Raw genomic sequence first — 25,686 nt, 5'->3', positions numbered from 1 at the left:
TCACCAGAAGCTGCGGCCACTTCCCTATCTTTGAGCTGGAGGCTGGCCAGGACCAATAACCCTTGTCATTGCCTCAGCAATCCTTGTAACACTACTAGGAATGCTGACAGAGAGTATGATTTCAAAATACAGTATGTTCTTCAGAACAAGCTAAGAAGATCGGGATAGATGGGAGAATTCAGAATATAGGCTGCACTCCCCACTCCCCCACTCCGCTGGAAAACACAATAAATCCAGACGACACCAGGAGTATTTTTAATGCAGCCAAGGTTGCTGTGTGTGGTGAGGGGGATGCTGGCTCTGCCCCCAGCAACTGCGGGCACAGTTTTTTCCACTGGTACATGGCCCCTGAATGTCTGCTGTCTCATATGGCCCTCAGTGGTAAAAATGCTGCCCATACCTGCCACAGCTTTCAGAGAAGTAACAATAAATCAGTCAGTCTTATGATGCGACAAGACTTTGATGTCTATGCTACAGACAATTTTTACAGATGCCCATTTTTGATCAGTAATTCTATGTGTTTACATGTGTAAGCATTAAATCAACCCTCAATTTTCTAATGGGATTGTTTGCAACTACAATTCATGCTGCCAGCTGATGTCTTATTGGAATTTGACCCAGACAAAACTGTATTCTGTTTGTGAAGCATGTTTTGTAGACCATAAGACAGATTTAGTAGAGGAAAAAACTGTCTAACACAAAATAATTTCACTAGATGTAAAATATCCAAGATACCGTGCAGAAGGAGCAGCGTCTGTACTGCAGAACAGAAAAGATTCAAACCTAACACCTCATTTAACCGAGGTAAGAGTGATAAGTATCAATACTATGACATTAGATGACAATGAAACAACTATCAGAGACAGACAGATGGCCATGTGCCTTTAGCTATTCACTGTCTTCTCATGGTCTTGTCTTTCTACAGTGCATGGGAATATATTACATTCAAAGCAGCCAATTAGGTGCTCACTTACTACCTTATACCAAATATTCAAATAGTTCCTTAGACAAAACAAAACAAAATAAGGCACATTATTTTATCAGAGCAATGCATCCAGCTGCACAGGCACAAAACTGAAGCTTAAATGATACTGTAACATGGAAACTGAGAAAATCAAAGAGAGAAAAGGCACCATGGCTATGTCAATCTGAGCAATAACTGTAAGAACTGTTGAAAGTTCTGCTAAAGTTGTGTACCTTCACTTTAAAAGTTGCTTTCAGTCCAGTGCAATGTCTGTTGGACAATTTTCATAAGAATTTTGAAATATAGGTCAGGTCCTCAATGTTTCACTCTAATCTCGCTTTATCAAGAGACTTACTTGTATATACATATGCACAAAGCATGTTACCGATGTATGCCAATACAAGAAGAAACCCCCCTTTCCCTTTTTTTTAAAAAAATCTGTAAACACAGGGGGCATGTTACTATTGGGAACCTCTCTGACAGAAGTCCCACTGAAATTCGTTATGCAAAAGCATAGGGTCGCACATATGCGTAATGTTTGTTTCTAGATAAGAACAACAGATCTCAAAGTGGTAGCTTCAAATTAAAAACTGTTAATTTGTCCATACTGTTATGAACACGTATCAAGCGGCTGTTACACTTAGTTGCAGATCAGAAATACTGAATTTCTATTTCCAGATCTCTCCTCTATACATTCCACATAGGCCTAAGACCAAGAATAAAAGCCTATAATTTTCCATAAGGCCATGTTAGAGTTCAACTAGCGTCTAAGAGTTGCCTGTCCAGGTGTTCCTTTCTTACTGTTTGGCCAATTTTTGCTAATATCACAATATTTTGCTTCTTTGAAACTAAAACTGCAAGCCGTACTAGTCTGAATCAATAATGGAAATGTAGGATGGAAATATAACATTTTATTTCTTAGCTCATTTATAGCACTGAGAAGCATTGGTATCAACCTGCAAATAATGCTAGCAAGACTTAGTTTACAACATGATGAGATGGACAATACAGTCCAAATAAACATTCTCACTTATGATCACTATCTGGCTGCCACAAGCCTCACATCTTCACTAAAAAGATCACATCAGCTACCACAATATACACAGAAGATATCAGCAAATACTATCTAACATTGCCAGTCTCCTATTCAAAATGTACTTCTTCAGCCAGTCAATGCACATTACATATTGCTAACATAAACACTGTTTGCACAATACAATCTATTTCACAGAAAAGCATCTAGAATGTACCATTGGTATCACCTGAAGGGTGATTTTCTCAGGTAGACTGACATCATGTGGGTTATAGCTCCACCTAGCGTCCGAAGGCAAGAATGGATTGAAGTCAAGACCTGGGGCATCAAGCCCCTCCCACTCCACTTTCATTCATGACGAGACCGAAGTGAGATATATCTGTGAAGACAAAAACAGCCAACGGGCCTACCAGCAAGGAAAACATTGTCCCAAATAATAGCCTAGAGACTAAAGACACATCAACAGTTTGAAAAGGGTCTTGACTTGACTAACTAGTTTAAATAGTATAACTCTGAAGAGTGAGAATTTGAAATATACAAAGTACCCAGAAAAACTCCAACAGGGAGGGCCATGATGCCAGTCTACCTGAGAAAATCACCCTTCAGGTGATACCAATGGTACATTTTCCTCAGGTAGCCTGACATCATGTGGGATGTACCAAAGCAGCCCCAAATAGGGAGGGACCGCCCCTTGATTACTTGTCGTACAGAACCTGTTGTAGCACACGGCTCCTGAGGAGACATCGGCAGAAGCATAACCGTCTATCTTGTAATGTCCTATGAAGGAATTTGGAGTAGACCATACAGCCGCTCTGCAATCTCTGCAAGAGGTGCATTGGTAGCGAAGGCAGCCGAAGTGGCTGCTGACCTAGTTGAGCGCGCCGTTATATTACGAGTCACTGGCAGCTGAAGTGACCCATAGACCAATGCAATGCAGGCAGGTAATCAACAAGATATTATTATTATTTATTATTTATTAAATTTGTATACCGCCCGACTAGCGATAGCTCTCTGATAATGGCCAATAATAATGTAGAACTCTGATAATGTAGAACTGGCCAGCCATGTCCCCAGATTACGAGGGTGAAAGGATACAAACAGTGAATCTGTTGGATCGTATGTCCCGAGTTCATGACAGGTAGGTTGAGAGGGCCCTCCGGATATCTAATGAGTTCCAGGCCTTCTCCAGTGGATGGACAGGATTTGGACAGACCGAGGGAAGAACAATGTCCCAGTTGCAATGGAAATCTGAATAAGCCCTGGGGCGAGAAGACGGGTCTAGACATAATATCACTAAGTCCTTATGGAAGATGCAGAGGTCCTGCTGCTGAACATCGAAATGAGCCTGACAAGGCTGCGACTTCCGGGAAGGGTGACTTCGCTTGTGCCTGCTTTTGGGATGGGCTCCCGCCTCAAAAGAAGCTTATTCAGATATAAATCAGTCAGAACATTTTTTTTTTGACTGATGAAATTTCTCCCGGGCAGGGAGAAACGTAGAGATCAACCTCAAAAGCCTGTTTTTGTTGGGAGGACTGGATTTCATTAATTTATGAGATAAGGTCCAGCCAACAATGCCGGACGGACTTTCGAACAAGCTCTATCTGCTTAAGCGATACGTTTATCTTTTCTTTAAAGAGAGAACGGACTAACAGGCAAGCACCCTTCTTTCTATTATTTTTTTTACTTGGTTTAAATTGTTGCAGCAAAAGGAGATTTGTCAGATTGATCGGCTTTGGACAGCTTCTGGGTGAGCTATAACTCTTCTCTGTTATCCACGAAATTAACAGCTTATCTCTGTTTCTGTCGCAAAAAGCTGTCCTGGAAGTGCATTCTAAAGATATACACAAAAGAGGGATTTCTATTCCTGATTTCTATTCCAAGGAATATTATATTGTCTGGGACTATTCTCTTTTTGGTCTATTTTATTTTGACGAATCTGCTTCTTCACGACGCCACTAACTGTTTTGATGCTGGGAACTAAGTTTGTTTTTCATTCTTGAACATAGAGAGATAAGGCAGGTTGCTCTGTTTATACTGTGATGTCATCAAGCCTGGAATATTAACCCAATTGTTGCTGAAATAAGAAGTGGTTTTTCTTTATTTTTGTTTTGTTTTCGTGGTTTTAAAAATGGCAATCAAGAAAGTGGCTGAGAATCTGGAAGTAACTATGTTTCAGAAAATAATGGATGAGATTGAGATAACGAAACAAACCCTGCGACAGGGTAGTAAGGAGCTGAAAATTGAACTGAGCAAAATGACGCAGGAGTTTAAAGAAATAGGGGATCCTGTGAGAGAGGAGAATGAGATCAGAGATGAGAAAAGAAAAAATAAAGGGAAGATACAAGCCCTGGAGATTGGAACAAATGTGGAATTGGAAAAAGATCTGGAGTTTATGGATTTTAGAAATAAAATCTACTGTTTGGAATTTAACGTTATCTCTGAAGAAATTAATGAAGATATTAGAGATAAAGTTATCAATGGCTTGGATAATCTTCTGGACTGGAATGATGTGATGGAGCTTGATATAGAGAAAATCTATGGAATTAACTGCAGCCATGTGACAATGGAAAAACTCTTAAGAGATGAGCCAGTGCATTTTGTAAAAAAGAAGAACACAGATATGACTTTACAACAGTATTTCAGCAACTTATTCAGAATGGATGGCAAGAAAATATTTGGGATAGAGGAAATTCCCATCAGACTCTTATTATATGACTATGGCTACAACAGCAAGATTATTATGGAATACTGATAATGGAAGATTGGACACTGAAATTACTGGACTTAACAGGACTATTGAAGATGGAAGATGGAACTAATAGGGATAATGGAATAATGGCTATTGAAATTATTGGACCTAACAGATTCTGATGAGATGGATTAATCGAAATGTTTATTTGGACTATGGTTATGACAATAAGATTATTATAATTATTAACGAGATGGATTAATTGACATGTTTATTTGGAGAAAAATTGATAGATATATTTCTTAAAGAATTGAAACCTCTCTTTGACTTTTTGTGGAAAGAATAAAGTAATGTTTATGAGATTTGATGATTAATTAAGATAACTACTGGAGGAAAGTGATTTTATAATATGATTTAAGAGACAGGATTGTTATATATTGTAGACCTATAACTGATTTGATATGTGACAAATGGGAAGTCAACATTTTATTTTTTTTTGTTTAATCATTTTTGTTTTGTTTTGTTTTTTGTCTTTGAATGTTTTATGATTTTGTTTTCTATGTTTTATGAAAATTTGAATAAAAATTATTGTAAAAAAAAAAAAAAGAAATGAGCCTGACAAGGCTGCATGGAAGTTGTAGGAGCTAATATCGCCCAGGAAACTGCAGGAAACAAGTTCCCCAGCCCCCTAGTTCATGACGTTATTCTGCTAGACATCATTTACCAACGATAAATGCAACACAGAAAGTCTGAGGTTCCTCAAAGGCTATACAGAGAATGCTCTCTATCTGGCCAAGCTGGAGAAATAGCTGGACCCCTTGCAGTAATAGACAGAATAGTATGAATTCAACAGGAGAATGCTACACCATTGTCCGCGCCACGAGACTGAGTAGCAAGCTGGGCCATGTCCCCAGGATCTAAGGGAAAGTGAAAGTCTTTCGAGTCAGTGGATAGACTGAGAAGCGTCCATCACGTTCACAAGGAGCCTCAACCCCAACCTCAATCCAGCCCAGATGCAATGGCGAGGAGGAAAACTAGAGGTTCCAAGGTTGGCTACTATACTCACCGTGGGACCCCTTCACCTACCTTAAGGTCAATGTACACCTTGCACGGGTCAAACTGCAAGTCACGGTTGTCCCCACAAAATTCCCACTGACACAGGCTAAGCGAAACATGGCAGCGATAGCTGCTGAAAAGGCTAGCACTGAAAATCAGTGACTGCTGCTGAAGGTGCTGCTACGTAGCAGTGCCATCTGAAGAAATGGCTATAGCTGAGCAGTTCCTAAATAACGACATTTAGAAACCCAACACAGGGTTATCTGGCCACAAATATGCCCATACAGAAGGAAGCCGGCCCAGACCAAATAGCAACTTCCATAGAGGAAGAGAAGCGGAATGGAGACGCCCAAAATGACCCCAGTACAAGAGTGTGGAGGTCTGGTCTTTAATGAGCTAAAAATGCAGGCAAAGCCTGGATTCGTGAGGCCAGAAAGGGCCCAACCAAGTGACTCTGAATGCAGCCTAGTCAAAGAGAGCTGCACAAGGGGATAATAGCAAGCTCAAGCAGCCCAACAGAGGCAGAGGCAGCAACCTGCCTCTAATTAGCTCCAAAAACTAGTAAGGCAAGCACACAAGCACCTCAGTAGAGGGAGCATTGCCTCACTAAATAAGCCCAAACACCCACCACTGAAGGGGATGTGGCAACCTCTGAGAGCCAAATAATTGCACTCGGCATTGAGTGTGTCCTTCTGCACTGGTGTAGTTCTTGGCCTGACAGGCACTGTGGGTACTTATCATGGTTCGAGAGACGAGTGGAACCATTACTAAAGGGCAAATAAATACACAGCGGAAAGAGGCAGTGAGAGTGTTGGTCCGCACTGGTCTTAGATCTGGCCTAACAGGACCGTAGATAACATCCTGGTTCTGCAGCAGCAGCAGCAGCCCACTTGTCTGGATATGTAGGCAGAGTGGAAATTTCGCCGAGATGCTCCATGTAGACAACAAGTGCACATAGAAGATGGGATCGGTTAACCTTTGAACATAGCCCAGAGAAGTATCCCAGGGCGAGAACATGGAAATACCATCAACTACGGTCCAAGGCAGGTACTTATAGCCAAGAAGCACCTCTAAGAACCGAGCAATTGCACACAGTGGGAAGCAGCAGTGAGGCCGTCCTTCCGCAGTAGTCTTAAATCTGGGACACTGTGGGGAGGTGTGGTGAGAGTCCCTCCTCACAGTGTTGCCTGTGATCTGACAGGAACAGCAAGGAGCTCCTTATGACTCTACAGCAGCAGCGGCCTGCTCATCTGGATATGGCTTTCATGCCTGAGGAGAAACCTCTGACATGGACTCACTGGAGGTGTAGGTAAATAAGAGGACAACCAGTCAATCTGCCCCACTGAAATAGACCTCTACCAGGTCTGGCTAGCTACCAGCCAGAAAGGGCGAGAGATGATTCACATGATATAAACTCACCTGTTGCCTGGGCTGGTCCACACTCACCTGTCATCTGGCCTCATTAGAAAATATGCACTTGAGTAAGCGTCTGGCCGCTGATCTCCCGTCATATACACGCACAAGGCAAGAGTTGCGGTATATGTCACCAGCAAACACTCAAAGGTAGGAGGAGCGGTATGGAGAGAGGCCAGCACATGCACACAAAGGAGAAGATGCAGTACTGCTCCTGTTTTTAAATGTTTGGTTTTGTCAAAAGCCTTGGAGTAAAGAGCCAGGAATGCTTGTGGTTTGTGGCTTTGTGTTGTGCCGGGTCATTGGGGAGGATTTGTGGTATGGAGGCTAGGTTCCAAAAGAAATAGTCTTGATTCAATATGACACCAGGAGAGCTAGATACATGCACACAATGACGAAGGTGTGGCATCGCTACAGAGCACTATATAGTCAGACAAATATTAGCAGGCCCTTTCGTAGTCTAATCGGATCTGGATAAGGTCATCTAAGAGATCATCCAGCCGCATCATAGAAGCTCTAGAGGAGATGAGAACTGCAGCAGAGCCCGAATAGCTGAGGCAGTAGTCCCGTGATTATGGCAAGGACAGAAAAAATGACATGCCTGCAGTGGGCGAACCCATTCTTCCTTGGCCAGTTTGTCGATGGGATCTGGCACAGGAAGGTAGTTATCTGTCGATCTTGTAAATTCCAAAATCTTGGTCCCCTATACAGGGGGAATAGCAGATCCAGTCTGGAAAGTTTGGAGACCTAAGGTATCCAAAACTCTGCAAGCGAGGGGCAGATAGTCGGCCATATGAAAACAGGCGATAGGACGCATCCTCCTCCAGTACTGAATCATCGCTCCGCTCACCTCCCTCGGCTTGAAGAAAAAATGAGGGATCCTCTGAACTGGTAGTCCCATCGCCAATCCTGCCTCTAGTGACCTCAAAGGGATTTGGTGACGGTGGTGGATTTACCTCACTGCAGCCACAATGTCTCATAGTGCCAGAATGTCTTTGTGCATTTTGCAGGGGAATGGACTGGCCTGTGACCCTGACTGCACTTGTGAGAAGAAGCTCAGTAAGTCCTGCAACTGTGGGAGAAACTCAGAGGACAACTGCAATCCCAGATGAGGGGCAAGAATGGCCATCTGAGGATCCGAGGTCACTGACTGCACTTGGTGGAGCAGAGGCTGGTGCCCTTGTTGAGGCAAATTAGCAGTGGTCTCATCAGACCGGTGAGATGTATGAGCCCCAGTTGATGACATGGGTTGAGAAGGACAGTTCCCAGCTGGTTGGCTAGGGAGCCCTTCAACTACGTCCTCAGATGAGCCGGCGGGTGAATGAAAGATGGCTGTTAATCTGTCTTGGCCAGAGCCTCTGAAGTTGGGACAGACACGTATCGTGCTTTCTTGGCAGCGGTGTGGCAAGATAAGTGTGTGGTTTTAGCGACAGCCTTGGAATGAAGTCCGGGTTGCTTGTGCTTAGGTGACGCATGACACCCTGGGGCCTTACACGGTTGCTGTGCCCCTGTAGAATGAGCTGTCTCTGTCTGTTGATCTGCCACCATATACACACACAAGGTAGGGTGCGGTATGCAACACCAACACCCTCTTCGTACACGCCACACAGATGGGGGAGAATGTACGGTATATATTGCCAACATACGCTGCTGTACACACCCACAGGTGGGGGAGAATGTACAATATATATATATTGCCAACACAAGCTTGTTGACACGCCCACAGGTGGGGGAGAATGCACTGTATATATATCACCAACACAATATGTAACAGGAGAGGTGCAGTGCAATTACTGTGCAGATAAGCCGTGAGAAGAGAGACATCAGTACACGCCCACAGTACAGTCCTAAATGCACAGTGCAGCAGTGGTGTAGTCAATCCGTACAGTCCCAAATACACAGTGCAGTGGAGGTGTGGCCAAATACACTTCTGTACAGGCCCACAGGTGGGGGAGAATGTACAGTCCCAAATAGCCTTAATATATAATGCACAATTCCAAACAGCCTCAGTACATGCCCACGGATGGGGGAGAATGTACAGCTCCAAATGTCTTATTACACAAATAAACTGCAGGAGGCGAAGTGCAGTCCAGCTGCTATGTAGAATGGTCTTGTGCAGGATTATCTGTGCTTTCATCAATTAAAAATTAAGGCGAGAGGCTCAGGTCTTAATAACTCTATGCTATGAGGAACCAGCAGAGTTAGACAGAAAGAGTGGAAAAAACACAAACAAAATGGCCCCTGCTAAAAAAAGCGGGAAAAACTAAACAGCAAAGTGACAGTTGTTCAGGGAGAAAGGCAATGGCGGCTGGGGAGAAGTACATGCGACCTTACAGAGGCGAGCAAGGAGAAACCGCTGCCTTCTGGAGCAAAAAACGGACTCCGCTTACTTGGTACGACTGCTATAGAGCTAGGAAACGCCGCAGAGGATTATAAAAAACGACCGCAGTAGTGAGCCTGAATTGGGGGGGGGGGGAGAAACAGCTCAACGGCTCAAAACAAGGTCGTTATAGCCTATTTGAAGCAGGAGGGAACGGCAGTCGTAGGTTCCTGGCCGCTAAAAAGCCAAACCGCCACAGAAGCAGGCGGCAAGAACAGGCGAGGTGGTGTTACGATAGTCACAGCAGGAGCCGCAGGGAGACTCCTTGTGCAAGCCTCCACCTGAAAAACCCCGTTCAAATTGGAAGGGGGAGCCACAGCCACCACAACCCTCAGCAAAGATAAAAAGGAGGGGAGAGGAAACCAATAAGCCAACCCCCCCAAAAAACAACTTCTAGTCAGGGAAAACAATGCAAGGAAGGGGAACGCAATCAGTCCCACACACTCTATCCAACGGAGAAGAGGAAAGGAAACAAGAGGAAAAAACACCAATCAATCCTCACACACAATACACACAAAACAGTAAGCTAGAAACTCTGTGCTACGCCAATAATATCCAACAGCCTTGGACGAAGGCAAGAATGAAAATGGAGTGGGAGGGGCTTGATGCCCCAGGTCTTGACTTCAATTCATTCTTGCCTTCGGACGATAGGTGGAGCTATAACCCACATGATGTCAGGCTACCTGAGGAAAACCACCTATCTAAAAATAACTCATTTTCCATATGTTCTCTATGGGAGGGGGAAATCACAAACAGCATGAGAAATCCTTTCTGATATTCTGACATGTATTTTAGGGTTTGGGTGGCAAGAGTCGGTTGCTTGGGGTTAGTTACAAAATTGGGTTAATATAATTTAATGAACCCCCTTAATTACTCTTGTTCTAGTGGTCTAAAAGCAAAAATCTGCTTTTAAAACTGCTTTTTGGTATCTTCACTGATGTCTGCCAGCAAGATCTTGATTAAATCTTTCCCCTGCATGCAAGAAAATGACCCTTAGAGGGATGTGGTACATACCTTGAGGGTGAGGTCGACGGTAGCGGAAGAAACTGGAGTTAGGCTGGAGCTCTGTTGTAGAGTCTCCCTCCTAGGGAGGGGGAGGGTGTGGGGCAAGGGCACCTGAAAGGCAGGCAACACACATCACATTCTAGCTAAGTCTATGACAAAAGCCCCATCAAAAGCAAGAGCTCAAGAAATGTCACTGAACTATGTCACTGAACTAGAGTCTCTTCCAGGCATAAGCATTTGTCAGGGAAGCTTTAACAGAAAAAGGACCCCCCCCAAAAAAATCTGATAGGTGGGGGGAAAGGCTATTCAGTTTGCAGTCATTTCCTTTTGGATTGAATTATAAACATTAAATTCAGGATATTGTGATTTCCCTAGATTGATCTTCAGAAGACCTTTAAATAGGTGGTATGATGTCCCTCAAACACTGAGGGATGTTCTCCTTCCATTGCACCACAAGAGCACAAAAACTAAAGCATTGCAGGAATAGTACAATTTTACTTAAACTTATCTAAATGCTCTCAATAGATTTTCCTGAAGACTCAAAGACAAAACAAAAACATTTATGTTGTCTTACTCTTAGCCATTACAAGTGCTCTTATAATCATGCTTACGTGATATTGCTACAGAATGGAATGAAGCGAGTTTAAAGAATAAAGGAAGATGAAATCTAACTCCAGAAATGCAGTACACAAAAGTCACCAGCATCCAAAAATTAGAAGGTGCCCCAGCATGGACATAATCAGCCTCAAACCTTTCAAACCGTTATGAGCAAAAAGGATGACACAGAAAGCTACGAACGCTGACATGAAACTATTTTTTTTAATATTACAAAATCTATTTAATAGGAAACAATTCATCAACTGGAAACTCTTTTGGAGAGATGCTTACATCCTGCTCTCCTACAAACATAAAGCCAGACAAGGAGCCACAAAGCATTCTATGTTAAGAAAATACTTTCTGTTGCCAGACAACATCTGCCAACTTGCACTATCAAAGCAGGAAAATCCACAAAGCCTTCGTAGCCTTGCAAAAAAGGCAGACTGTATGAATGTTTTTAATTCAATAACCTCTGCAATTAACATTCTGCTCTTCAAAGTTCAAGGCTGCTTCAATCTTATTTGGCATCCACAATTAGTTTCTAAAGTTATTCAAAGAATATTTAGGTGTTCACATGCTACAATAGGAAATAAGGTGCTAGTTGTCAAAGAACCATTTATAGAGGAACTGTGCCACTTTGCCTGGAAACATGAGATTAACTAACAAGCATGCGTGCTTCCAGAATGGATATAATTCACATTTTGTGCCAGATGAGACGCCATCACCCACATACTACTCCATTTTTTGGTGTTGTTTCTGCTCTTTCTAACCTTTAAAAAAGATGAACAGCAATAAGTGAGAGGGCTGAAAGCCATGCAGCATGTCTTTGAACCCTCTCTTTTGTAGTTGTACATTTAAGGGCTGAAGAAAGAGAAGGGTACATATTATGGGGCCATAAATTTGGCAGTGAGAAGCAACCTCTACAGTGTCATGTGCTTCCTCCCCCCCCCCAGCTTGTGAACTCATTCCTCTCCTTTTCAGAGTTTGAGAGAACAATAGTTTCCCACAAAGTTTTAACTGGGCAGGCAATCTATCCAAAGCAGGGATTTAAACGTACTTCAAACCATGGTCAATCTCCAGTTGGGAGGCAAACTATGGTTGTTGCTAACCAAAATCATCCCATTCAGATGTCATGCTAAACTAGTTATGTCAAACTGTGGAAGAGGAGGGGAAAGAGTAGATTAGCCAACCAGGAAAGTGGAGACGAGGAAGGAATGTGAGAAGTTGGAGATGCTCCCAACTGGCTCCATGACATCTGAATTTAGCCACTCTGCAAGTGCTACTCTTGCATGAAAAATGTGCGCTTTAACACTTAAATGCTTGTTCAGGGTAATGTCTGTTAGTACAAACCAAAAAGCCAATTTCAAAGCTATGGTGGGAATGGGATGTGTGAAGAAAAACAAAATAATTACTCAAATAAGCCCTATTACTATAATATGACTGCATATAAAGAGTACAAAATTACTCAATATGGATGTAGTTAACTCATTTTTAAACACTTCTCTTCCAGTATGTGTCATGAGTGATTTTTTTCCAAGCTGTTTATTTCATAGCAGAGTGGCAATTTTGATACAGAAATAAACTCTAGTAATATTGAATGAGAAGTGAATAATGCATTGAAAAGAATCATGTCGTATATCCTGCTGGGGTAATGGGAATCTCATGAATGAATGCTCCCCCAAATACATTTGGAAAGGGAGCACCTAGCTTTCTATAAAAAGGGATTTAGGTTTGTGTGTATTTTTAATATGGGGGATAATTTTATGCAAGCCCAAACCTGTATTCTGAACTCAGGTGTATTCTGAACTCAGGCAGGCCCAAGAGGCAAGTACCATGTAATCCTTCTGAAAAGCCTCAGTGAATCTATAATGAACTATTCTGTGAACATCTCAACTGTTGTAACAATCTGCATTTCCTTACCACATGATATTGCATACATTACTATAAAATACCAATAATTCTGTAGCCTAGCTTGCATGGATTGTTTAAACCACTTTCTATTCTTCCACAGCTCTTGAAGTTCCTACAGATTCTCATTAAAGTGCAACTGACATGTACATCTAGCCTTCATCTATAAGGTCTCTAAAATAACATTCTGCATTGTTATCTCACATTAATAAAATTTACAGATTTTTCCACACCCCAGTAAGATGGGTACAGTGTAGTCTTAATTTTAAATACAATGAAATATGTAAGTTATAGCCTAGAATAGCTAATACACTTACATTTGTCACTAAAGCTTCTTCCATCTTTGCAGTGCTTGTAGCCACTGTACTGGAGTGAGAAGAAGGTGTTGTATAGTCTGTTACAGATTCCTGAAAGGAGAGAAGTCAAAAAAGCTGACCTAGATAGTAATTTACTTCCAGAAAAAGTGCTTTGAAGACATAAAAAGCTAAAATAATCTCTGATTTCATGCCTTTATAAGCTAAATTGCTGTAACAGAAGTATAAAGCTTATAAATTATTCCAGATAAGTTTACATATTTAGCATTTTCCAAAAAAGCTATAATGCCCACCAGGAATACACAGTATTATTTTTACTATTTTAAAATATTTATAGGCCACCTTTAACTGCAAACGGTCTCAAGGCAGCTTCCACAATAACAGAATAGAATAAAACAATAGTTTCAGAATACCAACATTAATAAAGCCAGCAGTAATAAGGTCTGGAAGCTGCAGCTGGTGCAAAATGCGGCGGCAAGACTGCTCACTGGGGCAGGGTATCACCAACATGTCACTCAGCTGCTGAAAGAATTGCACTGGTTGCCTATTTGCGACCGGGCCAAGTTCAAGGTTCTAGTTTTCGTGTACAAAGCCCTATACAGCATGCGACCAGGATACCTGAAAGACCCTTATATACCCAGTCGATCACTGCGCTCTGCAGGTGAGGGCCTCCTGCAGATACCATCTTATCAGGAGGTCAGTTCTGCACAACATAGGAAACGGACCTTTAGTGTGGCGGCACCTACCCTATGGAACTCCCTATCCATAAATATTAGGCACGTGCCATCTCTGTTATCTTTTTGGTGCCTATTGAAGACCTTCCTCTTTCAACAAGCCTTTTAAGTTGAGACCTTATCCCAGTCTGGTTCTATTTTGGAATTGCTTTCTAATATGCTTTTAAACCTTTGCTTTTTAAAACAATATTTTTTTAACCTTTTTTTTAAAGAAAAGTCTTCAAAGGTTTTTTAAAAAAATGTTTTTAAAGTTGTTTTGTTTTAATGTATTTTAATGTCTGTTTTTATGATGTTTTAAGGTGTTTTTAGTGCTTTTGTTTGCCGCCCTGAGCTCCTGCTGGGAGGGAGGGAGGGATATAAATTAAATAAATAAATAAAGTAGGTAAGTTTTTAATGCCATCCTAGAGACCTGAAGGGATATGGCTCAATGAAATTTTGTTAGCACTGAGTTTCAGAGCCATGGAGGTAGTATAGAAAATGTCCACTAACTTAACTGTGGTCAGGTAAGTTGGCCCTCCATTGGCAATCTTAAAGTATGGGCAGGCTGGTATGGGTTCAGGGAGTCTTTCAAATGACTTGGACCCAAGCTGTTTAAGGCTTTAAAGATCTTTTAAATTTTAAATTGGGCTCAGAAATGCACTGGCAACTCAGTGTGGCCTGGTAGAGTAATGGTATCACATGGTCCAACCATCTAGCCCCCATCAGGACTCTGGCAGCCACATTCAGAACCACCTGAAGTTTCCAAACTGTCTTTAACTTTTCTTTTCACCCAGGCTTTTTAATATGTTTAGTATACGCTGACACTGTTTTAATTTTTTAAATAATTTTTAACTTTTATATGTTTTATATTGATACATGTTATTGTATTTTTGATGTTTCTTGTCTTGTGAACCGCCCAGAGAGCTTCGGCTATGGGGCGGTCTATAAGTTTAATGAAATAAATAAATAAATTTAAAGGCAACCCCACACCAGCATGTTATAGCAGTCCAGCCTGGATGTGACTAGGGCATGGATAACTGTGGCCCGGTCTGACCTGTCTAATGGGTACACCAGCTGGGAGTTCCAAAGTACAAGTGCTGCAACATTAGAAGAACCATTTTTTACAAATGCAAAACGAGTATAATGTGGTACCTGTAAAGGTGCCAGTTTTGCAGATCAAAGTGATTAAATGGGCATGTATGGAGTAAGGTGATCCTGCAAGTAAACTGGTCCCAAGCTGTTAAGTGCTTTATATAACAGAAGTAACACCTTAAACTTGGCCCAGTAACAAATTGGCAACCAATGCAGCTCTCTGAAAAGGGATGTTACATGCTGACAAGGTCTCACTCCTGTCAGGAATTGTGCTGCAGCATTCTGCAGTAACTGTAGTTTTTCAGCCAAGTGCAAGGGAAACCCACATACAGTGCATTTCAGTAATCCAGTCTTGAAGCCACCAATACCTTAACTACTGTGGTCAACCTCTCCTGGTCCAGGAATGGTTGCAGCTGTTGTACCAGGCACAGCTGATAAAATGTGCTTCTAGCCACTGAAGCTATCTGGGCCTCCAGTGAGACAGCTGGGTCCAGAAGCACCCCCAGACTGCATACCTGCTGTTTCAGGGGAGTGCATTGCCATCCAGGGCACGAAATTGACCAGTTTCTCAGACACAGGCATCACTCATCCACAGTGCCTCATCTTGCAGAGATTCATGCTCAGCTTATTTTTCCTCATCAATCCCACTACTGTGTCCAGCCACCAGTCCAGAGCCCTCTCCTGATTCAGATGCTATGGAGTAACAGAGCTGAATGTCATCAGCATCTTGCCCCCAAACTCATAATGACCGCTCCCAGCGGCTTCATATAGATATTAAATAGCATTGGGGAATCAGATGGTACCCTGCAGCACCTCTTAGCACAGCAGCACAAAAAACAATCACCCACCGCTACTCTCTGGACTTGGTCCTGTAGGTAGGAGTGGAATCACTGTAACATAGTGCCCCCAATTCCCATTCCATGGAGCTGGTCCAGGAGGATACTGTGTTCAGTGGTTTTGAAAGCTGCAGAGAGACCGAGAAGCAGCAGCAAGGTTGCATTCCCTTTGTCCTGCCTCTTATCAGGGCATCCAAGGCTGACTCAGCCACATAATAATAATAATAATAATAATAAAATTTTATTTAATTAGTCGCCCATCTGTCTGCCTAAACGGACACTCTGGGCGACGTACACAATATAAAAACAATATAAAAACATATACATACAGCAAATTACAATATTAACAGCAATTCATCTAACCATCCTTCAGTAATGCAATATAAAAACCTAACCCACCCCAGAAATCCCGTAGGCCTGCCTGAACAGCCAGGTCTTTAAAGCTTGGCGAAAAGCCATCAGGGAGGAGGCGTGACGAAGGTCAAAAGGAAGCAAGTTCCAGAGGGTGGGGGCCACGATCGAAAAGGCCCTCTCTCTGGTCCGCACCAGTCTAGCTGTTTTCACCGGTGGGACCGAGAGAAGGTCTTGTGAGGCTGATCTTGTTTGGCGGCATATTTGGTGATACTGGAGGCGTTCCTTCAAATAGACTGGCCCGGAACCGTATAGGGTTTTAAAGGTTAGTACCAACACCTTGAATTGGGCCCGGTACACAACTGGCAACCAGTGTAACTCCATCAACACTGGGGTAACGTGGTCCCGGCGACGGCTCTGCTTTATTAAGTGTGCCGCCGCATTCTGTACCAGTTGTAATTTCCGGACCGTCTTCGGGGTAACCCCACGTAGAGCGCATTACAATAGTCTAATCGAGAGGAGACCAGGGCATGTATCACTCGTGGTATCACACATGGCAAGCCCTGAAACCAGATTGGAACGATCTAAATAATTTGTGCCATCCAAGAATGTTTACAGCTCTAATACAGCTCTCTCCACCACCTTCCCCAAGAAAGGGATATTTGCAACCGGTCAATGATTATTCAAATCAAAGGGGTCCAGGGCTGGTTTCTTTAGGAGTGTATGCACTCATTTCTTTCAAGGTGTCAGGGACCACTCCCTCATGTAATGAACCATTAACCATACTTTAGGCCCAACCAGTCAATCCCCCTCTGCTAGTTTTAATAAGCCAGGAGGAATAGGGGACAAGAGGACACATGGTTGGATGTATGACTGCTAGCACCTTGTTCACAACAGCTGGCTGCATAAGCTGAAACTGATCCCACATCACTGAAACTGCAACGTTAGCAGAGTCAAGGCCACTCTGAAGTCAAGCAACTTTATCCTCAACAAAGTATGTAGTCAGTTGATCACAGTGGGCCCTCAATGATCCAGAGGCCCCTCCACAATGGGAGTCAGTAACCTCCGGATGATTCAAAATAACTCCACCAGCTGGCTACTAGAGGATACAGTGCAAACTGCGAAATGAGCCTCCTTTGCAGCCTGCACTGCCACAAGGTAAGTACAACTGTGTGCACTATCCAGTGTTTAGTTGGCTTCAGAGTGAGAATTGTGTTCTACTCTTCATCAGCTTTCTTCATAGCCCAAAGCTCCCCAGAATACCAAGGAGCCACTCAGACGCCACAACGCTTGAGAGGACACTCAGGAGCAATCATGACAACTTCCAGTTTCATCTCGCCATTCCACAGCGAGACCAGGGCTTTGACAGGTTTGTCAGCTTTCTCTGCCTGAAAATTCCCCAGAGCATTCAGAACACATCAGGTTCCATCAGTCTCCAAGTATGGGCCATATGAACAGGCTCACCACCCCTACTAGTGATGTGAGGGCCCGGAAAACTTGATGGAAACCCCCAGTTTCCCCCAATTTTTCTGTTTCCCCCCATTTTTTCCTGCAATAAATAAATAAATACATAATTGCAAAACAATTGTTTTCCTCCCATTTTTTCCAGGCCTTCATAACCCTTATAAGGGGGGAATTGTTGGCACTAGTCCAAACTTTAGTAGGTAATGATCTGACCATGACAATGGAGAGCGCTACACCCCCCTTACCTTCGGTTCATCCCTTATATAACTGGGGATAAAGACTACATCAAGGGTATGCCAGATATGTTGGACTGATGACCATTTGAGACAGCTCCATGGTTGTCAAAGAGGCCACAAAATCCCATTCCAGTCCAATATCAACCTCTATATGGATGTTGAAGTCATCCAAAACTATTGTTCCGGGGTTCTAAGACACCACGCCAGAAACTACTTCAGCCAGCATGGTCAGGGATGTGCTGGGCAACAGGACCAGCAGAAGAATTCCCAGTCTGTCTCTCTGGCCCAACGCCAGGTGCAGATCGTCTATGCCCATTCCAAGATCAAAATATTTTCTAGTGAAGGAGATGATGCTTCGATGGACAATAGCAACACCACCCCCGGCCCCCCAATCTAGCCTGGTGCTACATTGAGTATCCAGATGAACACAGCTGGTAGGTCAGGCCCATGAAGCCCACTCATTCAAGTCTTGGTGATACATGCCAGGTCAGCCCCTTCATCCATAATCAAGTCATGGATGAGTATGGTCTTACTATGGACAGACCTGGCCTTCAACAACAGCACCACCAGACCAGAGGGCTCATTGATTAAGCTACCAGTAACTTCCAGAGGAGGGGGCTGAAGTGGGGGACAGGGAGCAAACATCGAAGTCTCCACCCCTGATGGCCATCAAACCTTCCATTCCGACTATACCTTTCCCTGCCCACCACCACTGAAATTGGAGCAGCATCTTCACAACTCCCCACTACCTGGTGCTTTTATCCTTTGGTTAGTATTAATAGATCAGGGCACAGAAACCTAGCTATAGTGCACTTTGGAATGCACCCTTCATGATGATCCCAAACTGCAGGATGACCAAAACTGGTTTCTTAACCTCAGAAAGTCATATATTGACTAGTTAGTAAATAATGAAGGTTCCAAATTGAAGATTTACCCAAGGAATAATCCCTTCACTTGAACAATGACCCCCAATCTGATGTATAGCTCAGGTTAATGTAACATACACAAGATAAGCATGTTCTTCCCAGAAACAGCCATTTACACTCATACCTGGCACTGGAGACAACAGGCATGATCTTTAACTTCACCTAGGTAAGGCAAATATTCCAAAGGAAATATTTTCATGTCACTAGATCACACACCTGTTAGCCCTCCAAGTTTACATGCAACCCTATGCAATCCAAAAAACACACTTAAGGTAAAGGCTCCAATGATTTCCTAGACATGACACATCACTCTCTAGGAATAACACTCAATGTGCTGGACCTCGGACCAAGAAGAGTGAAATCTTTTGAGTCTGGCTGCTGGCTATTTAAGAGAGAGCTTAACTCTTGCCAGACATGGAAATCTTGTTCCTATGTCTCGACAATATTCAGAAAAGCTATATTCCTCTACTATCCTTTCTTTCTTTTTTTCTTTTCTGGTATGCACTATTTGGGGTGTGAATAGGTGGAGGATATTTCTATACTTTCATAGCTCTAGCGTGTGATTATATTAGCTGGATGCTCCCCCGCATTTTAAATGTAAAATGAATGCTGTATTTCCCTTTTCCTCTTTCAATAAACCAATCTTTATCTTACCTTTGGGCATGTGTCTTTCTTTGGGTTATAATGGTAGGATCACATACTTAGAGTGAACATCTAGGTTTTAATTCCAGAAAAAGGTTCCACTATGCTCCTGGGCATACATTTAAGTCTTGTGCAGCATGGACATGCATTGGGGTTCATACGTGCACATGTAACCCCATCCAGACACATCCTAGCGCTATCAACTGATACGATATACAGCTGGGAGATTAGGACCACAGATTACAAACTAAGCCCACACTGCCAGGTTGATCCCACACTGCCAGGTGGAAGATCGTAGTATCACTCTAACACTCCTCCCTCATCTTGGATTTAGTGGAAGCACAAGCCAAAACTTCCCTCCCCCAGACATTCACCCTGGATAAGGGACATAGGCCTGTCACCCACAGTGCCTGGCCTACAATTCTTCACCCTGACTGACAGAATGGGTGCCCCTGCCCTGGTACCTCCCTGAAAAGGCAGCCCAAAGGGGCAATCCCCTTTGGTGTCACCCCCCTTGGGAACAACACTGCTGCCTGCAGCAGAGCCTGTTCTTATAGCAAGGCCCTGGACCACCCTCACTCTTGTATCTACTCAGCCAGCAATCAGGCAATACCCCCCCCTGCAGTAAGCCCCCAAACACTCTTACCTGCAGGCAGATATCTCAGAGGCAAACAAATTAGTGCAGGCAAAACACTCTCTCTGGCTGGTAGAGCAGACCAGGAGGGTGCCACGATGGCGCCAATCAGCCCCTACCTGTTTAGTCCTTCTGTACGTCTGTTCTCATACCCATTTTTTAAAAGTGGGTACTACAACCTTCTATGATGAAAGCCATAGGAGCACTAATGACGTTAACTTCATTAACTAAGTTCTTCATAAATACCTGACATTTTTATAACTATTCACTAATTCAGACAAATTCTCATCATTATTTCATTATCTAAATGGCACATTTACGTATAACTAAATCCCACCTACACCACCCTGATTAGTTAGGCTAAGTAGCCATTCCATTTGATTCTTACCTTTTGGGTAGCTCCAAATTCTGGAGCAGATACCGATATCATTGTTCCTATTTCAGTACCAAGTTCAGCAGCTGCCTTGCCTTCTTTAGAAGCAACATGGTCTGGGCTTCTGATTGCAGTAGGACTGGATTTCTCTTGTCCCTCAGAGTCACCTTGCTGAGCCTCTTTTACTTTTTTGTTCTTTAATGACCGCTCTTTCCCAATTGGACCAGGCTTATACTCTTTGTTTTCAACTGGACTCAAATCTGTGGGCTAAACAATGTATTTTAAAAAAATCAACATGAATATTTTTGCTTTCTGAATTCAACAGAAATGGAAGAATCAACAGTGTTGTTTTTTTCAGCTAGTAAAAGTATGAGTTTTTTTGAAACTGGCTACTATTAAAAAGTTAGCATATATATTCAAATTCAATATAGATCTGAAGTCCTAGGATGAAATACCCATTAGACCTCCACCAAATATGGTAATATTTATCCAAGTGTAAGCATGATACATCAATGATACAAACTGGAATAGGGCATTTTCAAGTCTTAAGACTTGGTCCCACTATTTTAACTATATATTTTATTGTTTGTTATGAACATAAAATAAAAACAAATGATGTAACTAGATACAGAGCTTATTACTGAGTTCTGGTTGCATCTTAATGAAATAGACATATTTGTCTTTTATATGAAATCCTAAAAACAGGGCTGGTGAATTGCCAGACAACATACCACACAAAGCCTCTTGTAAGTTTTTTTTTCTAGCGCACACCCCCAATTATTTTGGTAGTGGCAAAAATAATCAGAGCTGCATGTAAGCAGCAGTATGGAGGGAATGTGGGGGGTGGCCAGAACGGCATCTGATTTTGAGGGCTTACGTCAGATCACGTGGAAGTTTTCAGAGGTCTTCGTCTTCCACACTTATCAGCACCTTGGAACTGCATCTGGATCTGGGGACTCAGCACCCTCCTCATCCTGTACACATTGTACACATGATAAGGCTTTGCTTTCATTTGGGCACGCCTCACACTGAAGTGCTTTGCTTTTTGTCGTAACTTGGATGGAGCAGACTGAGATGAAGCGGTATGCTTATTTTGCCTGGTGCTGCGGTGTGAAACCACAGACTGTGAATTATTAACCTGCACTGCTCCCAGTGGGCCACTAGATGCCACTGTTTACTGTGATTGAAACACTGTTAACTGTTAACTTGCTGAGCAATATCCCCAAGCAGAGCTTCTTTAATCTACTGCATCACAGAAGCTGATAACTGCATGGACTAAGTGGCTTGCACCAGGTCAGCTTGCTCCAAATACATGCAACTCGAACGTTAGCCCCAGGACTTTTGCCCATAATTGCCTGAGACCTATTTGGGTGCTGCTTTGCCTGTTGCTCATGTTCTAAAAGGCAAGGAAGTCCCACAAATTCCTCACTTGAGGAAGATAATGCACATACAACTGTGCCCTGGACTTGCGTTTGATGTTGCTGCTGCAAACTCTCCTCTACCGACAGGAGCTCAGTTGCACATCTGTCTGCACTCTGGTTATCTGAATTGTGGATCAGAACACTAGGGTGCCTAGGCAATGCCTCCCCCATGTACCATGCCTTCCTGGTCTCCAGCAACTCCGCCGACACTGTTGTGGTGTTTGGCTGCTGCCCCATTACAGTCACACTCTCAACAGCAGTGCTTGTGACAGTTGCTGCCATTGTGTCTGCCACCTTGTCTCCCAGTCTCCTGACGCTCGCCTCAGTCTGAGCAGGACCTAAAAGCTCCAACATTGCCTGGCACTGCAGTACGGTGGGCCTTTTTGCAACGTTGCCCATAGTCAATCACAACACTGCCCGCCCCATTTCTCAGCCCATACCAGTGGTAAGCGAAGAAGAGAACTGGGGAGGGGGAAAGTCAAAAACAGCTTCTATAAGGAATCTACTAAGGGCAGTCGAACATTAACTCAGTCAGCAGGAAGAAAGACAAATACCATTTTTTTTAAATATAGAGGAACATGTCAGAATGCAACCAAAATAAATGCCGATACAAAGAGGTTAGCAAACTGAACCTATCATCATCATCATCATCATCATCATCAATCGCTTGATACCCCAAGGTCCCCAAAAGTGACTTACACAATGTTAAACCAAAACAAATAAAACACACTATAAAAACATAACAAGCAACAACAAAACAATAGCAATACCACCCCCACACAGCCACAGGAAGGCTTGGCAGCATATTAAAAACAAAATATCATCTCAATCTCTCAAACACCTGGGAGAAAATGTACATTTTTACCCAGGGCCGAAAATATGTCAACGATGGTGCTAGGTGGACCTCACTGGGGAGCATATTCCACAGATGGGGAGTCGCAACTAAAAAGGCCCTCTCCTTTGTCACCATCCTCTGAACTTCCCTCAAAGGGGAGACCTGGAGAAGGGCTTCAGAGGAAAACCTGAGGTAGGTTCATATTTGGAGAGGTGTTCCAAAAGATATTAGGGTCCTGAGCTTTATAGGTCAAAACTAACACTCTGAATTGGGCTCAGAAGTGTACAGGCAGCCAATGCAATTGGAACAGGATAGGTGTTATATGCTCTGTTCACCTTGAACCTGTCAACAACCGGGCTGCGTTCTGCACTAATTGAAGCTTCTGAACCATTTTCAAAGGCAGACCCATGTAAAGTGCAATAATCCAGTCTTGAGGTTACCAGAGCATAGATTTCTGTAGCCAGATTATCCCTGTCTAGCTGATGGAAGGCACTTTGCGCCACTGAGGCCACCTGTGCCTCAAGCGACAGCAATGGATCCAGGAGAACCCCCAAACAATGAGCCTGCTGCTTCACAGGGAATGTGACCCCATCTAGAGCAAGCCGCACACCACTCAGCCGGTCAGAGGAACCACCCACCAACAGCATCTCAGTCTTGTCTGGATTAAGCTTCAGTTTATTGGCCCTATCCAGTCCATTATCGCAACCAAGCACTGATTTAGCACATACACTGCCTCACCTGGAGAAGATGAAAAAGAGAAACAGAGCTGTGTGTCATCAGCACTGTAGATGACCTCAATTGCTGCAAGTGTGCCATCCACATCCTTGGGCTGCAACAACTGAAACTGATGCCACATGATGTAACTTGGCATGGATCCAAGCCATTTTGCCTTCAAAGTGATTTGTAAATCTCTGGCAGGCTACTGGGTGGTCTGTTGTGAAATGATACAACTATGGTCTGCACCACCAGTTTGCCATGCTAAACAGCTCTGCTGGGTGGTTCATCAAGAACACAATATGGGCTGAGGGGTATGCTCTCTTTGCCACCATCAATGCCAATATGGTAGGCATCAGTGTGCACACATCTGTATTCAGTCAGATTTACATTGGAACTTATAGGAATCCACATTTTTTTTGGCTGGTTTTGGAAATTGTGAGAATGCATGTTTTCCAGAGCTCAGGTACTACATTAACATTCATTATTCTAATAAACAATGTCAACAAGTATGGAGTTTCACATTTTTAAAGCTTCCTGGAAACATATCAATTTTTATTTTTTAAATTATTGTCTTGGTTTCTTCTATCATTTCTATATGGAGGTATTCTTGATGCTCTATTGTCTTCATTTTATTTTTGCTTTTTCTAGATACATATTTAACATACAGAACATAGTTAATTTTTTGAATTTCTTACTTCTCTCTCTCATTTTTAAATAATTTGTCCCTCTTTTTTGTTTCTATTCATCTGAATGTTTATTCCCACTGTGTTAACTGAACAAATGTTATCTATGTTGAATTAATCCTGCAAAAATAAATAGATTATTTCAAAACATTTTAAATCCAGCTGCCTGGCAATCCTGTGTTTTACCTGAAATAACAGGAATATGGGAGAAAAACAGACAATTTAATTCACTTTTCATCAGAAGTCACTCATTAAAAAGTAGTTTCTATCTCTACATACAGGGAAAGTGTTGAATACAAACCTGCCACACACACCATGTAATATTTTCTAGATATAACAAGCAATAACAGCAGTTTTTAACATGTGGCAGTTACTTATTTCGGCATCCCACACAAGTATTCAATGTGCTTCCTCCCTCCCCCACATCAGAAAGATATTAACCGTTAGTTTCTTTTTTCCAAGATGACATAATGAAGCACAGTAGTTTCATCATATTTCCTGTAAGTGGCACTAATGGGGACCACTTCCAAATGCTTCTATAATTCATGACAGCTGAAAAGTGTCACTTACCTTCTGTGCTTTTATAGGTCCTGCCCGGGACTGCTTTTGCCTTTGCTCCTTTGGTTCAAGAAGCTTCTCTGAGGGCTTCTCTGAAACTGCGCTAGCTTCATTGTCACTCCCACTAGATACTGGTGCTCCAAACTGAATAGTTTCTATTCCCAAATCAATTCCACTTTCTTGTCCAGTTGCTGTTCCCTAGTAAGGATCCCAGAAATGTTATGCAAATTGAAGAAAACTTTTGTTCTGTACTGCAGCATTTACTTTACTTTACTATAGCTCTAATGATATCAGCAAATTTAAATTATGACCATGAAAAATTATATTTAAGAGATCAGATACTGGTTTGATGATATAACACCCGTAAGCTAGCTCACTACTAACTAGTAAGGGTTGTTTCACTCATGCAAACTGGCTAGCCATTTGACACAATTAGCTAATGGATAGACATTTTATTCCTTTTACTTCCAGTCATTAGCAAATTAGAATATTGCTAGCTGTATGTCTGTTCCTTACCTCTGGAGATGTAGCTGATCCAAATGATGTCAAAGGCTTATTCCATGCGCTGACTGAAGGAGGCTGTGGAGGACTAATGGGTCCCACTGAAAGTCCAGAGAACAAAATGGAATCAGAATGACATTCAATAGTAGAAGTGCTAACTACAAAGCATTCATTTATTCATCATTTTATTTGTATGCTGCCTTTTCCACAAAAAATTGTGCTCAAGGCAGCTTACAACAAGGTGACAAGAAATACATCTCTAAAATAATTGCAAAAACAATTTCCTAATAATAAAAAACTATAAAACAGTAACATACAACTATGACTTGCCCCCCGTTATATAAA

The 25,686-nt window shown here is 42.6% G+C and overlaps 1 protein-coding gene across 17 annotated transcripts in view; it reads right to left on the bottom strand.

Moving 5' to 3' along the window:
• PRRC2C (proline rich coiled-coil 2C) overlaps positions 1-25,686 on the bottom strand; it is a 120,243-nt gene that overhangs the window by 35,998 nt on the left and 58,559 nt on the right. For 14 of the 17 annotated variants that reach the window (XM_061583906.1, XM_061583916.1, XM_061583925.1 and 11 more), the window contains exons 20-24: positions 25,357-25,442; positions 24,853-25,038; positions 20,642-20,893; positions 13,363-13,452; positions 10,550-10,651 (exon numbers count right to left, since the gene is read on the bottom strand). In XM_061583906.1, the coding sequence (XP_061439890.1) occupies positions 10,550-10,651; positions 13,363-13,452; positions 20,642-20,893; positions 24,853-25,038; positions 25,357-25,442 (716 nt within the window). The remainder of the gene's footprint in view (positions 1-10,549; positions 10,652-13,362; positions 13,453-20,641; positions 20,894-24,852; positions 25,039-25,356; positions 25,443-25,686) is intronic. The other 3 variants (XM_061583867.1, XM_061583896.1, XM_061583857.1) reach the window with 2 other exon arrangements.

The sequence above is a fragment of the Rhineura floridana genome, chromosome 1 (assembly GCF_030035675.1).
Source record: "Rhineura floridana isolate rRhiFlo1 chromosome 1, rRhiFlo1.hap2, whole genome shotgun sequence".
In the NCBI taxonomy this organism is placed as follows: Eukaryota; Metazoa; Chordata; class Lepidosauria; order Squamata; family Rhineuridae; genus Rhineura; species Rhineura floridana.
The sequence above is the reverse complement of the archived record's forward strand: the minus strand, read 5'-3'. Positions and strand labels throughout refer to the sequence as shown.